This window comes from Tupaia chinensis, unplaced genomic scaffold (genome assembly GCF_000334495.1).
Source record: "Tupaia chinensis unplaced genomic scaffold, TupChi_1.0 Scaffold000078_1, whole genome shotgun sequence".
NCBI classification, from domain to species: Eukaryota; Metazoa; Chordata; class Mammalia; order Scandentia; family Tupaiidae; genus Tupaia; species Tupaia belangeri.
This window is the reverse complement of record NW_006159539.1, coordinates 2,279,232-2,293,841: the sequence shown is the minus strand read 5'-3', so window position 1 is coordinate 2,293,841 and position 14,610 is coordinate 2,279,232. Positions and strand designations below refer to the sequence as shown.

At 60.4% G+C, this 14,610-nt stretch overlaps 2 protein-coding genes across 2 annotated transcripts in view; one reads left to right on the top strand and one right to left on the bottom strand.

Annotated features, from left to right (window-relative positions):
* Nucleotides 1–737, top strand: part of ADAMTS7 (ADAM metallopeptidase with thrombospondin type 1 motif 7) — a 59,619-nt gene extending 58,882 nt beyond the window's left edge. The window contains 1 exon segment of the mRNA XM_027768977.1: nt 1–737. Coding sequence (XP_027624778.1) covers nt 1–67 — 67 coding nt within the window. The 3' untranslated portion in view covers nt 68–737.
* Nucleotides 738–2,865: 2,128 nt separating this feature from the next.
* The window catches only part of TBC1D2B (TBC1 domain family member 2B), a gene marked incomplete at its 5' end in the record, with an annotated part of 53,903 nt that continues 42,158 nt past the window's right edge, over nt 2,866–14,610 (bottom strand). The window contains 5 exon segments of the mRNA XM_006142619.3: nt 2,866–5,224; nt 7,325–7,446; nt 8,905–9,090; nt 10,406–10,523; nt 13,749–14,243. Of these exon segments, the coding sequence (XP_006142681.2) occupies nt 5,032–5,224; nt 7,325–7,446; nt 8,905–9,090; nt 10,406–10,523; nt 13,749–14,243 (1,114 nt within the window).

The following is a 14,610-nucleotide window of genomic DNA, read 5'->3' as shown; positions in this document are numbered from 1 at the left end:
CTGCCGCTCGTGTCCCCGGGGCCGCGGTGTCCCGTCCCGAGGTCATCAGCGCGAGGCCCGCCGCTGACCAAGCCCCGCCCGCACCTGCGCAGGACGCGCCCACGACGATGCACGGACCTCAGTGCCCCCCCATGGCCGCGGCGGAGCCCCTCCCCTCGCGCCCTCTTGGTGCTAACCTCCCCTCAGGAAAGGTATTTTTTTATGCTAACAGTTTCTGTAATTACATAAATGACCACTGACCCAAAGCACAGTGTGGCTTCCTCTTGGATTTGGGGAACCGTGAGAACACCCTACCTCGGCTCTGTCACTCTGGTGTCTCCTGCCTGGAATCCCATCCTCCAGAGAGCAGATGGCAGACAAACTTGGCTGGCTTCTCTGAGGGAGGGCCACAGTGAGCAGACCGGAGCTGATCCAGGTTGGGGTGTGTCTGATGGCGGCGAAGGCTGTGGACCGCGAGGACAGGGTGTCTGCAGAGGGCTGGGTGATGTGGCCTGAGGGTCCTCCAGGCTGGGCACCGCAAAGGTCCAGGGAGCCGAGGTCCTCAGGCCTGCATTTCACCGATGGTCCACGCCCCACGCATCCCTGAGTGGTGGCGCCCATGTTGCCCCAGTGGGGCCTGTCACTGGTGTGATGGCAGATTGCCAGCCACGCTCTTCTTGGTCCCCACTTGTCCCTGTCCTGCCCACAGGTGGAGCTGGGCTGTGGTGGCTGACTCAGGGTGGCCCCTTCCCCACTGCCCCTCCCCCCCCAGGTGCCAGGCTCCTGCCATACTGAGCCGGCTCATGGGGCCTCAGTGGGTTGTACACACCAGGGAACAGCTGGGCCTGGCCAGGACAGGGGCTGGGGACAGGGTGCAGTCCCCTTCCCAGGTCCAGCTCCATACCGGCCCCCTCCTTGGGTGGGAATCCTGGACGGCCCTTTTATAAACTCCTCCTGGGTGGTGTTCTGTCTCTTCTCCCCGTGGGGGACCCCGAGGTCCCCTTCACTAGGAAACTCCCCTCTGGTCCTCAGTGTCCCACTTTCCCAGGCTGCCCCGTGACAGGTGTGGGGTCCTGCTGTGGGACCACATGGCTTCTCAGGACTGAGTGTGTGTCAGGGTGGACAGGGACGCTGCTAGCACTCCTGGGGGATTGACATCAAGAAGCCACATCAAAGACTGGACTGACTGAAGTGTCTGTCCCAGGCTTTGCGTCCACCTGGAGAGAGGGGGTCTGGGTATGAGGGAGAGGGCAGCCACCAGTGGTCCTAGAGCACTGCTGTGCCCCCTCACCAGTGCCCATTTCATCAACATGCCCATTTTCAGAGAAGCCTCGGGCTCTAGGAGGGGTGACAGGCCCAGGGGGCACCTGCCCTGGTGATGCAGACCTGTCTGGACCTCCAGCCCTCACCTCCTGGTTCCTGTATGAGCTCACGGCCACCCACCTCAGCAGCTGACTGCTCTGAGCTGGTAGAAGCCCCCAGCAGGTCCCACAGGTGGCTTGGCAGAGAGGTCAGAGGTCACTCAAGGTGAGTCACTGGGTCTTGCGTGAGTCCAAGCAGCACCACGTGGTCTGAGGGCGGAGGAGCGGCAGGCTCACTTCCTGTCTGTCTGCAGCTGGCCTGAGGCCCCGGGGACCCATGCTGAGTAATGGTTTCCAGGGCTTGGTCACCCCTGACGGGAGGTGGGGCCGGGGCCTGCTGACTGGCTCTAGACCCCCCACACTGAGCAGGGGCTGGCACAGTGGTGGAGCTCTGGGGTCCCAGCCCTGCCGCTGCTGCTTGGCTGGGTGACCTTAGGCTTCCCTCAAGGACAAATTTTAGCAGTCCTGGCCTGCTCTGTCTATCGGGGACTCCCCCCAAAACTTCCCCCATGGAAGGACATTTGGTATTAATCATCCTGATGTGTTTTCCTGACGATGACTGGGGATGTCCCTGGGGGCAGCTGGGCCTGAGCTGTCAGCCCGAGCAGGAGGCAAACAAGCCCATGAGTCAGTGCATGGCACAGCTGGTGGAGAGGGGGGTGCCGGGGGGCTGCTCTGGCCACAGGGTCCCCAGCTCCAGGCCCGCCCACCTGTCTCTGGCCCTCACCAGGCCTCCCAGGGCCACCACTGCTGACAAAGGCGCTGGGTCCCACCCACCGAGAGTGAACCAAGGATGGGGACACCCAGGCAGACGGGCCAGAGAGGTCCCCGCCAGCCCTGTCCCACCCTCAGAGCCCAGCAAGTGACTGTGCATTTGCAGGCAGATCGTTGTACAAATGAGTTTATTCCGTTTAGGATTACAATTCCCAAATTTAGCTCGCACAGGCTGCTGCGGCAGGCACCTGGCACCCGCTGGGACGGCCCGGGCTGGCCACACACACGTCTGTGCAATGTGCAGCGCCACCGCGGCGGGGGGTGGCCGGGGGGGGCCTGACTGCAGGTCCGACCCGGGGGGTGGGCCTGACTGCAGGTCGCACACGGCGACCTGGGGTAGGAGACGCACGGACAGGTGCAGCGCGGGAGGCTCAGGCTCCCACAGATACACAGGGGGAGCACGCTATACAGGACAGATATGCTGAACCCAGGAAAACCTCGGCGGGGGGAGGGGCCTATAAAAATATAAACTGTAGTGAAGGTATAAAAAGTATCAGAGGCTCAACCCAGTAAAAAAAAACCCATGCGTTTCTAAAATTGGTGATTCCCATGGGTGTGGCGAGGAGGGTGAGGTGACAAGGGGTGATGGCTGTGCACGCGGCGAGCGGGCTTCCCGGCCCCTGGGTCTGCAGCACGAGGCTGCCCCTGCAGGAGGTGTCTGGGCCATGGCAGCTGGTAGGGCCTGGGCCTCAGTGGTACTGGAGGGTGCAGAGCAGACTTCCTCGCCGGCACGCAGGAGAGAAGTGTTTGCTCAGGGGCCTGCAGGTAGCATGGTGGTTCAGGTGCTTGACTATAGAGGGCTGGGTATACGATTTGAATCCTGGACCCAACGGCTTGAAACACTGGGCGTGTGCGTGTGTACCTGTGTGTGCCCAAAGTCCTGAGAGGAGAAGGGATTACGGCGTGGCCATTCCCCTGGGGTGATTTCTCACATTTCCCCTCTCACTGGTGCGTTCATACACCTTGTAACTAAAACCGGGGAAATGGTCAAAGCAACAGGACCTACAGCTCTGGAAGGCGTCAGCGCCGTCCTGTCCCCAAAGGTGAACCAGCCAAGCCTTCTGTCTCCCACTGTCTGGACACCGCCACTTACCCCAGGGAAGAGAACCCCCATGAGGGTCTCCGCCCACTCCTGTGTAGCCTGGCCACCAGCAGTAACTGCCAGAAACAAGCGTAGCCACTTAGCCATGGAAACACAGGCACCAGCTCTCCTCGCCCCCATGGGAGCTCTTAAGCTACTTTTTAGGGAAAACCAGACAGAAGCCCGTTCCTCAAGGTGGCACATCAGCCCCAGGACACAGTGGTCCGGGGGAACGGACCTGAAACTGAACACTGAGGGCAGCGAGAGCTGCCTGTGGGGTCAGGCCCACTCCTGCCACAGCTCCTCCACAGCCCGCTGCCGGGGGACAGCTGCTATTTCCTAAATGGGGGCTCCAGCACTTGGTCCGAGCAGCCCCCTTCCTGAAGGGGGCCGGCCACGAGCAGAAACGAGAACACACAGCTTCGGACACCTGGAAGAGACGCGGGCCTTTGGCCCAGGAGACCAGCTCCCTGTGCACGTGGGAAGGACACTAAAGCCGGAGAAGCCTGGGTAGTTACCGAAACGCCACCTGCCACACCCCTGCGCCACACTGCCAGTGACGAGCAGGGAGATGAACCACACTTAGAAGAAACGCACTGGTGCACAACACCGCCTCAGATCTGGTGCTCCTACCCCAGGCCACGTCCCCTCTCCTTCCCGGGAGTGTAAAACGCTCCCCTCAGAGAAGAATCCTGGCCCGGAGCACGTCTCCCATCTACACCCCAGGGAGGGCCTGGGGCCACTCAGGAAAGAGCCTTCCTTGCTCTAAGTTCCCTGCCGCACTCAGCAGCCTGACCTACCCGAGGCGACAGTGACCTTCCTCCCAGCCAAGGATGAGGACGACGGTGCTCCTGACAGCGGTGGCGAGGAAGGTGGAGAGCTTGAGCGAAAGTGCCACCCCATGTGGGCCTAGCACCCGGCCCTGTGCATCCAGGTCAGGTGAGGAGATGCCAAGAACATGGCCGTCTCCGGGAGTCCACTCAGCACCCCACCTGCAGAGCACTCCAGAAGAGCTTCCTCTGTCCCCTTAACCTGAGGTCAACCAGGGACCTACAGCTCCGGGCAGGAGTCAGCTCCATCCTGTCCCCAAACCAGGACCAGGCCAGCACGGGATCCAGTCTCTGTCCGGCACTCGGCACAGGGCCTGCTCTGCAGGAAGACAATGGGACCGTCTCCTTGAATCCTGCCGCCTCCTCCAGGCAGGACGGCTGGGTCTATGAGTCCACTCTCGGGCAGAAGGAAGTGCGTGGGCAGGGCAGCCCACCGAACCGCGCACACAGGCTGCTGACGAGAAGCAGGTGAGGATGGGCAGCCAGGCCCCCAGGCAGGCCAGAGCCATTCTTTGGAAGGCAGTGCATGAGAGGGCAAAGGCAGTTCCAGGAACGGGGCACGGCTTCAGATCGAGGCCACTAGGGAGGGTCACGGGCTTCCTCCAGAGGCCGGCTCTGAACGGCAGGCGTGCTGGCTTTAAGGAAGCTCCTCTTTCACACTAGCCTTTGTCCACCTGGAGCGGCCACTCTGAGCACCGAGGCCACTCCTGCAGTGCTGTCACTCAGGCTGCGTCCACTACCCCATGTGCTGGAGGCCACAGGGGGACACCAGCAAGTACAGCTGCTAAGGGTGAAGCGGCCCCACTGGCGGGCGTGGTGACCGGCGTCCCGGCGGAGAGGAGGCTCACCGCCCAGGGCCCTGGCAGTATGGCTGGAGCTGAGCGCCCTGCCGTGTGGAGCTGGGGCACAGCTGGCTGTGGAACTCTGGCCGGCGGGCTCCCCACGAGCAGCTCACCTTCAGCACACTGTGGGTGCGAAGGCCAGAGCAGAGTCCGCGGTGGGCCACTCAGGTGTCCTCCTCGTCACTGACCAGCTCACCCTTGTCAGGGCTGGTGTCCCGCTCCCGCAGGAAGTCCTCCCGGATGGCTTCCAGTTCCGTCAGCTCCAGCCGGACCTTCTCCAAGTGGTAGGCGCGCCGGTTCCGAATCTGGCGCAGGGGGAAGGGGTTCAGGTCTCCAAAGGAGATGCTGATGAGCTTCCTGGCAGGACACAGGACAGGGACAGCGTCAGGGGGGAAGAATGCCTGCCATGCTGGAGCCTGACCCAGGGGTGCAGCCGGGGCCCTGGGCCTGCTCCTGCAGACACAGTCAGGCACAGGGCCTGGACGTGGATCACGCAGCGCCTGGTGACAGCAGGCACCCCTCCTCGCCCAGCTCGTCTGCACGCTGGGGAGGGAGTTCCCACACGTTGGCACTGAGGACGGCGGCAGCAGGGAACACGGGCACAGAGCCCCTAGGGCACACCTGTGCACACCTGTGCCTGGGTCCACGATACAGGGAGGGGGAGGATCCCAGCGTGGTGAGGAGCTGTCAGGAGAGTCCCCTGATCGCGGAAGAAAGCAAGCTTACGAGGAAACTGAACAGGAGACGTACTGGGTCCTCAGGAAAGGCATGACACATCTTTACATAGACCAACATAGAAAAGTGCGTCATGACTTCCCCACGACCTAGCGGTATGTTTGGTCTTCCCACCGGTCGGTGCACATTGATGCCCACCACGTGCAGGGGAACTCGGGCACTGGCCCAGCCCTGCAGTCCCCCGAGCTTTGGAGGCGCTTACTGGCCCTCAGGCTCCCAGAAGTCGTCTGCGGGACCAGCGTGGTCTCATCAGCCCGAGGTATCCGTGTGTCAGACCTCAGGTGCCACCCACCTGGGATGGCCTCGCCCCTCGGAACCGCTAACGGGCGCTCCAGCCCAGAGGAGAGGCCAGGGTCCCTGCCGTCTTGCTGACACCAAGATGCCCTGCAGCTGCTGGCCTGGCACTGGCACTCGGTCTGCCGCCTGGACTTCCCGATGCCAGCAAAGGGCAACTGCACCAAGAGCCACTCACAAGGTGGCGCCGCGGGACCACGCAAGGGGACCAGGAGGTGGCGCCGCAGGACCAGGCAAGCGGACCAGGAGGCCGCTCTGGTGGCAGGAGAGGGCGGGCTGGCCTGTTGGCCACCCAGAGCCTGACAGCAGCAAGAGGCCGTCGGGGACTGGCCAAGCCCCAGCCTCAGGACACAGATGGCCACACCCAGCCATAGACGCAGCCTCAGGGGCCGGGTGAGGGAGCTTTCTTAGGGCTCCGGGCCATGTGAGACCAACCGGGACTGTCTGCTCACCCCGGACTTAGACTCCGCCTTTCATAGGCGGGTATTAGCCTTTCTCATGGGGCAAAAATCGGGTCACGTTGCTGGTGTCATTGATCAGCCGAGGGTCAGCGGGGGCTTAAGGTGCTGGACTCCCACACAGCGGACCACGGTTCAAGTCCTGGGCCTAGCAGCTTGGGAACCGTCGGGTGTGTGTGTACGTACATCCCCCACATCCAGGAGGGAAATGGAGGAGGGATCATGGCGTGGCCATCCCCCTGGGACCTGATTTCTCACTTTCCTGCTCACACAGATTTGCCGGAGAGACAGGGAGGGGGAAAGTGAGAAATCAGCCTGAAACTACCTTAAAAACTGACTCCCCAAAGACCGGAGCCTGGAAAGTGATGGCCTAGCGTGTCCTCAGCCAGCACGCTCTGGCCCAGTGCCTCAGCTGCCCAGGCCAATTGTGTCCCCAGGGGACATAGGGACAGGTAAGAGCCATGTAGCTGAGGAGGGAGGCCGCCCATGCCAGAAGCTCCGTGGTCTTCCACTTTTGACTCCCACCTCCTCTGTAGTTACCCCTTTTTCCATCCGGGGCCACCTTTCTCCAGGCCACCCCCCACTCACCTGCATCCCTCTACCAGACAGTCGCCCCAGCTCCCAGCGGCCAGTGCTGCCCTGAGGAGACCTCTGACCCTTGGGTGAAGCCCCACAGCCTGAGCCTAGTCCCCCGGCCCCGGCAGCCACCTCCACAGTTCCGCACACACTGAGGCGCCTCCACCCAGGACAGCCTTTCCTCGCTGCTCTGGTCCCGGCCCAGGGCCCCCAGCCTGGGCTTCCTCATTACGGCACAGACCACGTGAATCCGCCCTGGCTCTTTGAGGACAGGCTGTTGTCCCCCTGCTGTCCCCACTGCCACAGAGCAGATGCTTCCTGGAGCCCACTGGCTTTGGCGCCGGGATGGCCCTGGGCTCGGGGACAGCAAGGACAGCTGCCGTCGAGGACTCACCGGGCGTCGAGGACCGTGCGTGTGAAGTAACGGAGGTACTTGAAGATGGACATGGAGTCCTGCAGCTTCAGGATCTCCTCCTCCTTGTACTTGAAGAAGGCCAGCGCGAAGCGGAAGATCACCTGCAGCGGACACCGGGATGAGGCAGTCTGCCCCCTGCCCCCCTCCCTTGGCATCGGGACCGGTGTCAGAAGTAGGGTTTTGACTTTCAAACTCTTACAAAGCTCTCCATTCCAAGGCAGTTTCCCCTCCACTGCAGAGCTGGGTCTGGTGAGCGATAAACACTTATTTTTTCCTCCTCACTTGGGGGTGGGGGTGCTGTTGAGGCCCGAGGGAGCAGCCCCCGGAGGACCTGCAGCTCACGCCGCCTATGGCCCGGTGACCCTCCCACCCACAGCTAGAGGTGGCCTGTGCTGGCCTCCACTGTCTCTTAGTGGGCTCTGGAAAAGTCACGGTGCAGTTTTGCATAGAGAAGTAGAAAGACATGACTTCCGAGGACCCCACAGGGAGCAGCACTGACAGGACCTCCCCAAGTCTGCCTTCCCTCAGCTCCCGGCTAAGCCTGGGTTGAGAATCCCCTGCCCTAATGGGGGACTAGATGGTGATGCCGGTGCCACGCCAGGCCGCGTACGCCACACCCACCCTCTGCTGCTCGAGAACACAGCCGGGCCCCTCTGCGGGCAAGGTGGCGTGATCGTCAGAACTGCAATTAAAGGGTTTTTCATACCGTGTTCTCCTGTTCATGACAGATCGTGTGTGTGCATGACAGAGAACGGGGTGGCCCTCCCTGGGGCTTGGTCACACCGTGGTCCCCTTTCCCCCTAGTCTTCCAGCCTGCCAGGATCCTGGGCACCAAGTGTGTGCAGGCAGACGGGACTGGGGCCTGGAGCTGTGGTCGGCAGGTGGCTTCCAGCTCCAGTCTGGTGTGCTGCCCACTGCACTGAACACCGCCTCAAGGTGCAAGAGACTGAAACACCCTAACTGTCCAACCTGGGACTGCTCCCTTGGGAAGCCGCTGTAAGATGCTGAGCAGAGCAGGGAGGAGGCCCGAGGGGTGGAGAAGGGCATGATAGGCCTTCCCCTACATGCGCTTAGGTTGACCTGTGCTCTGACAGTGCAGCTGTCTAGTCAGATTTTTAAATCAGGGGTGCAGGCTCTGAGGTGGCTTCTTGCAGGTGGCCCTCCCCATCCTCTGGCTAGGGCGTCTCTGGGCCTCCGTTCCCTCGCCTCTCTGCTCCAGACACTGCCACCACCACCTTCCTGCTGGAGGGTGAGGCTTTGCAGGCCACCTAAACTCGCAGGGCTCGGTACAGACCCAGTTTGTTTTTAGACGATCTGGCCACGTCCCTGTCCCGCTCAGCCTAAGCAGCTGGGACTATGGACACGTGCCACCGTGCCCAGCTTAAAAAGGGTGGGCCAGCAAACCATCGCCGAGTCCTGGGAGCACGGACCCGCAGCCAGTGGCTTCCCACGCTCAGCTCTGGCCTCCCGCCTGGGCTCTAGGGGAGTCGGCGGCTCTTCCCACGCGCTGTCCCGACAGCCACCCTGTGTGCGCCTCACAACAGGCTGAGCACGCTCACCTTGGGTCCTTCATAAAGGAAAGAGTCCCATATCTTAAAGAGGATGTCGCTGACCACACTGTCCACGAACACCACCAGAAACCAGTTGAAGGTGATGAGCGTGTAGTCGACCTTGTGCTGCTCGAAGTGGGCATGCAGGCGCGGCAGCTTCTCACTCATCAGGTCTCTGAACACCCGCTGGTCCACCTGCGGGGGCACAGGAATGAGCGTCTGGGGTCTGCCGTGGCCTTGGGCAGGCACGTAGGGTGGAGCCCATCGTGAGGCCCAGAGCACGGCTGTACCAGACGCCACGGTGTGGCCGTCACGGGGACCGGCTCCGCGGTGCCCACAGGCTGTTGTCCTTGGAGCACAGGAGCAGCGCCAGGGCTCACTGCCCGGCACCCCGTCCACGCCCTCTGGACACAGCCCGCCTCCCCACACCAGGTGTAAATGCAAGACGCGGACACAATGGCCCCAAGGGAGTCCTGGGCCAAAGGGGAGTGTGACATCACTAGATAGTGCCTGGGCTGGCAGAGGAGGGAGGGAGCCAGGCCCAGAGCCAGATGGACACGCCTAGTCTCAGCAGTACGGCCAAGCTGGGGGCAGGCACTGTGTCCTGCTGGCGTGGACCCACGGGGCACAGCTGGCTGTGCTGGGGGCGAGATGAGACTGGGGCGCACGGCAGCCACAGGGGCACTGTGCTGTCGGACATCCACTGCCAGGCAGAGCCCCAAACAAGAGTCACTCTGGCCTTGGGGGTGGAGGACAAGGGGGGACACAGACACCGGATCACCGTGATGTGGTGGGCCCGACGAAGGGCCCTGCGGCCACCAGTCAGGCTGAGCCCAGGGAGCCAGCACTGATGGCCAGAGCTCAGGCTCCTGAGTTGGTGGGGGGAGTGAGGCTGCCCGGCAGCCACCAGGTCACAGCAAGGAGCCACGGGAACACATGCCTTTGCCGCCCCCCCCCTCCCCGCTGCTGCTTCATAATTCACATGCTAATACCACAAGAAATGGGGCTCCGAGTGGAGCCCACAGCACAGTGAAGGGACCAGAGGGGATGAGAGCATTCAGTGTAAGGGCACGGGTGGCCACCCTGGGATGGAGGATGCCCCCTGACCCTGCACCTAGCCAGCTCCCCTCCCCAGGCAGTTCTCGGGCCTCTGTCTCCACCTCATCCAACCCTGCCCTGGCACCCCCTTCCTGAGGTTAGCACGCCAGTGACCGAGCACCCCACGGTATGACACAGCCCTGGGGAGTCCATGCCCGGGCGAGCATACAGAGAACCCAGCCGACTCGGCTCCGGGCAGCGGCTGTACTGGTTCGTCTCCCTCGGGTTTCCAGCCCCTCGAATGAGCCCCTGCTGGCCTCGCCCACAGTCGCTCCGGCTGGTGCGACTCCCCCAGACTTGCCCTTTTCAGGGATCACACGCTAATGTCATGCACACGTAGGACCCCCCTCCCCCACGAAGGTGTGATCCTGGTCACAAAGCGGGGACCAGGGCCCAGTGCGTTCAGAAGTACCTGGGATCCCAACAGCGTCTTGGTGTAATAGTCTCGAGGCATGAAAACTTCCACTATGGTCACCAGACACCAGAAAGCGTCTTCCTGCTCCAGGTACAGGAGGGCCACCGCCACCAACCTGCGCCGAAGCGGATAAGTGGTGAGCACCAGTGCCCGGGGCCAGACACCTTCGGACCGCCGCCACCGTCCTCACAGGGCATCGGCCACACACTGTTTTCCATCGTGGCCCAAACTGCTTCGACTTTCCCAGTCGAGAATAAATGTTCCTCAGCATGTGATGCACCTCTAAAGATTTTCAGAAGCAAATCTACAATCTGCCTTTTTTATTTTTTTAAAAAAAAAAAGATGAAATTGTTTCCTAAAAACCAACCATTTTTTCCTCTATGACAGAGCACGTGTGCGTGAGGGAGAGAGGGGCAGGGCCTCCACAGTGCCTGGCACGCTGTACCCTCCCTCCTCCGGCCCGCCAGCCCCACGGACCCTGGCACCTGGATGTTTCAATCTGGCCAGGCTGGGGACTTAAACAGCGGTTAATTTAATTAATCATTAAATTAACTAATACCACTCAAGTTAAAGAAATTTATTAGTTTTTTAATTATTTTATTCAACTTTATTATCATCATCATTTTTCAATTAGACTAGAGAAAGAGAGAGAGAGATAAGAAAGCCAGCAACCAGGTCTGGGACTTTACACCATGGCCAGCCATGTGGGAGTCCAACGCCTTCAACTACCTTGCCACTGCCACCTGCCGCTGCTGGGTCTGGGACTTGAACTGCCATAGCCATATGGTAGACCAGCGACACAGTCATTACACCAACTGTCCCTCATGGAATAAACTTTTAAAAAATGAAAATAAGAACAGCCTTCCTGGGGGTCAGCAGGTGACGTGGTGGTTAAGGGCACTGGATTCCCACGTGGCTGACCACGGTTTGAGTCTTACACCTGGCGAATCTCTCTTTGGTCAAATTAAGTGAATGAAAATAAAGTTAAATAAAATAATTCTAAACAAAACAAAACACAGCCTTCCTGACACCACACTGCTTCCATGCTTGAGCCAGGACACAGGACTACAGACGGGAGCTGCTCAGAGGCACTTTCTGCAAGAGCCGAGCCCGGCCGGCACTCGGGACAGGAGAGGAGACGGCACGGACCGGTTGTTCCTCGCTCACAGCGGACACTGGGACAAGGTCTCTCCCTGCTGTCTCCGACCAAGCGGTGACCTCCCCGGTAACCCCAGAGGTGGCTCCGAGGGCATTCAGGGAGCAGGAGGGGAGGATGGACGGAAAAGGCTCGGCTTGGCTGAAGCCCAAGACCCTGTACCCGCGACATCATCTCCAGAGCCCCGCCGGGGACTGGCCTCCCCTCCTCCCTCTCATGAAGGAGCTCAGCTCCAGTGAATGGGAGGAGACCTAGGGTCGGTGGGAAGGGGCTGCCTCCCGCAGGCGTGCGTGGGGTGGGGAGAGGAGGAGGACGGCATGGTGAGAGGTTGGGTCCGCAGGACCTGAGGGACGCCTGGGAGGAGGGAGGGAATGCAGGGCCCGCGCAGCCAGCGAGGCATCGCTTGGGCTGACAGCCTCTCCCTTCGTCTGCAAAGCCAGAGTTCTTCTACAGTTCCCAGAGGGGTGGATAGGGACCAAAAACTTTTAAGAGAAAAATCCAGTAAAATGGTTAAAATTTGGGCCAAGAGGTGGCGTGCCGATTAAGGCAGCTGGATCCCGCATGACCGACTTTGTGTGGTTTGAATCCCGGACCCAGCTTGAAAATCGTGCTAGGAGGGTGCGTGCCTGCCCAAAATCCGAGAGGAGAAGGGATTGCAGCATGGCCAGCCCCACCCCCCAGGGGGTGATTTCTCATTATCTGTCTCTCTCCTGTGAGTGCACACACCCTATGGCAAAAACGTTAAGAGCGAGCGAGCAAACAAAAACCACCTTTCCCGCCAAGGGCTCCCACTTTGCACGCAAACATAGCCATGCCCTGCCGGTCAGCGGCCAGCATCCAGCCCGCGTCAGGAGACAGAGCAGCCACGGCGCACTGGCCTCCAGAGCTCGGCCTCGGGACTGGGCTTCTCAGCACACAGCCTCTTCCTTCTGGCCTAATCACGGCTAACGAGCTGTGTCACCACTTTCCGGGGCGGCCGGGAACATACACGGACAGCTGCCGGGATGACGTGAGCAGCGTCAGCTTCGCACGGGGCAGACCCGGGTCCTGCTGAGGCCTGTCCGTGCAAGCCCAGCTTCGTCCTAGGCACCAAGGACAGGTGAGAGGCTGCTCAGGGTCCCCTGCCTGGGAGTGTGGGAAGTAGACAAGCCCTGCAGGAAATTCTAGTCTAGAAGCAAGATCAGGTCCTCCACGGGCTCAGTTTAATCCCTGGAGAACTGTGTGTGGGGTAACATGGATTCGCTGAGGTCGCCTATACATAGGAGGGGCCGCCAGTTCTCACTCTGCACTGTAAGTGGACACATCCCACTTCTGCTCAGACCTGTGTGAGAACAGAAGAGGAAAGGACGAAACTGGGCCAGCAGGTGGCGTGGTGGTGGATTCCTCAGTCAACTGCAAGGTTTGAGTCCCAGACCAGGTGGCTTAAAAAAAGCCACACCATGTGCACGCGTGCATGTCCAAGATCCCAAGAGGAGGGGAGATGAAGGAGAGGAGACCATGGCGTGACTGTTCCCCGTGGAGGGGATGCTTTCTTGATTTCTCTCTCTCCGGCAAATGCGCCTGTCCTCTGGCCAAAACAAAAAGGGGACTCCACGCGGTGACAAGATGAATCTGACTTTAATGTCCTTAATGCTTTCTGAAAGCATGTTATTATTCTAGAACTTGGGACATGGCGTCATTCAATGGTGGGACGAACCTCAGAGCTGGGAGCCGCATGGCTGACGGGGTCTGCATGCACGCCAGGCATGTGCCCCAGGTCCTGTGAGCTGGAGGGCCCTGCTGAGGGCGTCCCCTCCCATGTCTACCACGTGTGTGCACACATGCTCTCTACCATGGATAAATAAGTAAAATACCAAAAACAAGGGGCCAGGAGGTGGCGTGGTGGTTAAGGTACTGGACTCCCACATGGCTAACCGAGGTTCGAGTGCCAGATCTGACAGCTTGAGACTAATGTCGGGCAGGTGTGTGTGTGCACCCAAAACCCCAAGAGAAGGGAGGACCACGGATTACGGTGTAGCCATTCCCCGTAAGGGGTGATTCCTCACTTTCCCTCTCTCTGGCGAGTGCATGTGCCCTACAGCAAAATCCTTTAAACACACACACACATATACACAAAAGACTAGCTTGCTGCAACTGCACTTTCCCCTTAACACAGTGGCCTTCCTGGGCTGGCCGGGCACGCACCTGTTCAGACCCTGGCAGTAGCCGATGTCGGGGTTCCGCCAGGAGAAGGCGAGGAGGACATTGCGCAGCTTCTGGATGCCCTCGGAGGTGGGGCTGGCGTAGTGCTTGTTGGTGGGCAGCGTCCGCAGCAGGTCCAGCTCGATCTGCTTGGAGGCCGGGTTCTGCTTCTCCAGTGCCTTCTGCAGCAAGGCCTGGAAGTAGCCGGGCTGAGCGCTGTCCTTGAACTTCCTCTTGTGCTGCTCCACGCACCACTCCCACACCTTGGAGCGGCGGTCGTGCGGGATGCCGGCCCGGATCAGGCTCTTCAGCTCCGGGGAGCGGACCATCTCCCTGTTCATGGTGCTCGCGAAGTAGTTCTCCCACTTGACCCCCGTGGAGACCTCCTGGTTCTCTGTGAGGTAGAGCGTCTTCAGGTCCAGCGCACGGACCTTGGCCACCAGCTTCTCCTCCTCGTCGTCCTCGGGCATAGTCCGAAACCCATAAATATCATATTCACTGGGAACGAAAACAGAAGGAAGAGTTAAGACTACATGGTCTTGGGGCCGGCAGATGGCATGGTGGCTAAGGGCGCTGGGCTCCCACATGGCCGACCGCGGCTTGAGTCCTGGGCCTCGTGGCTTACTTTCTTGCTTTCCTTTTCTCTCGCTCTCGCTCTGTCCTTCTCTGGTCAAATTTAAATAAATGAATGAATAAATTAATAAATAAAGTTAAATAATTCTTAAAAAAAACACAAAAAACTACATGGCCTTGGGGCCAGCGGGTGGCATGGTGGTTAAGGGCGCTGGATTCCCACATGGCCAACTGCAATTTGAGTCCCAGACCTGGTGGCTTGCTTTCTCAATTTCCCTTTCTCTCTCTCTCT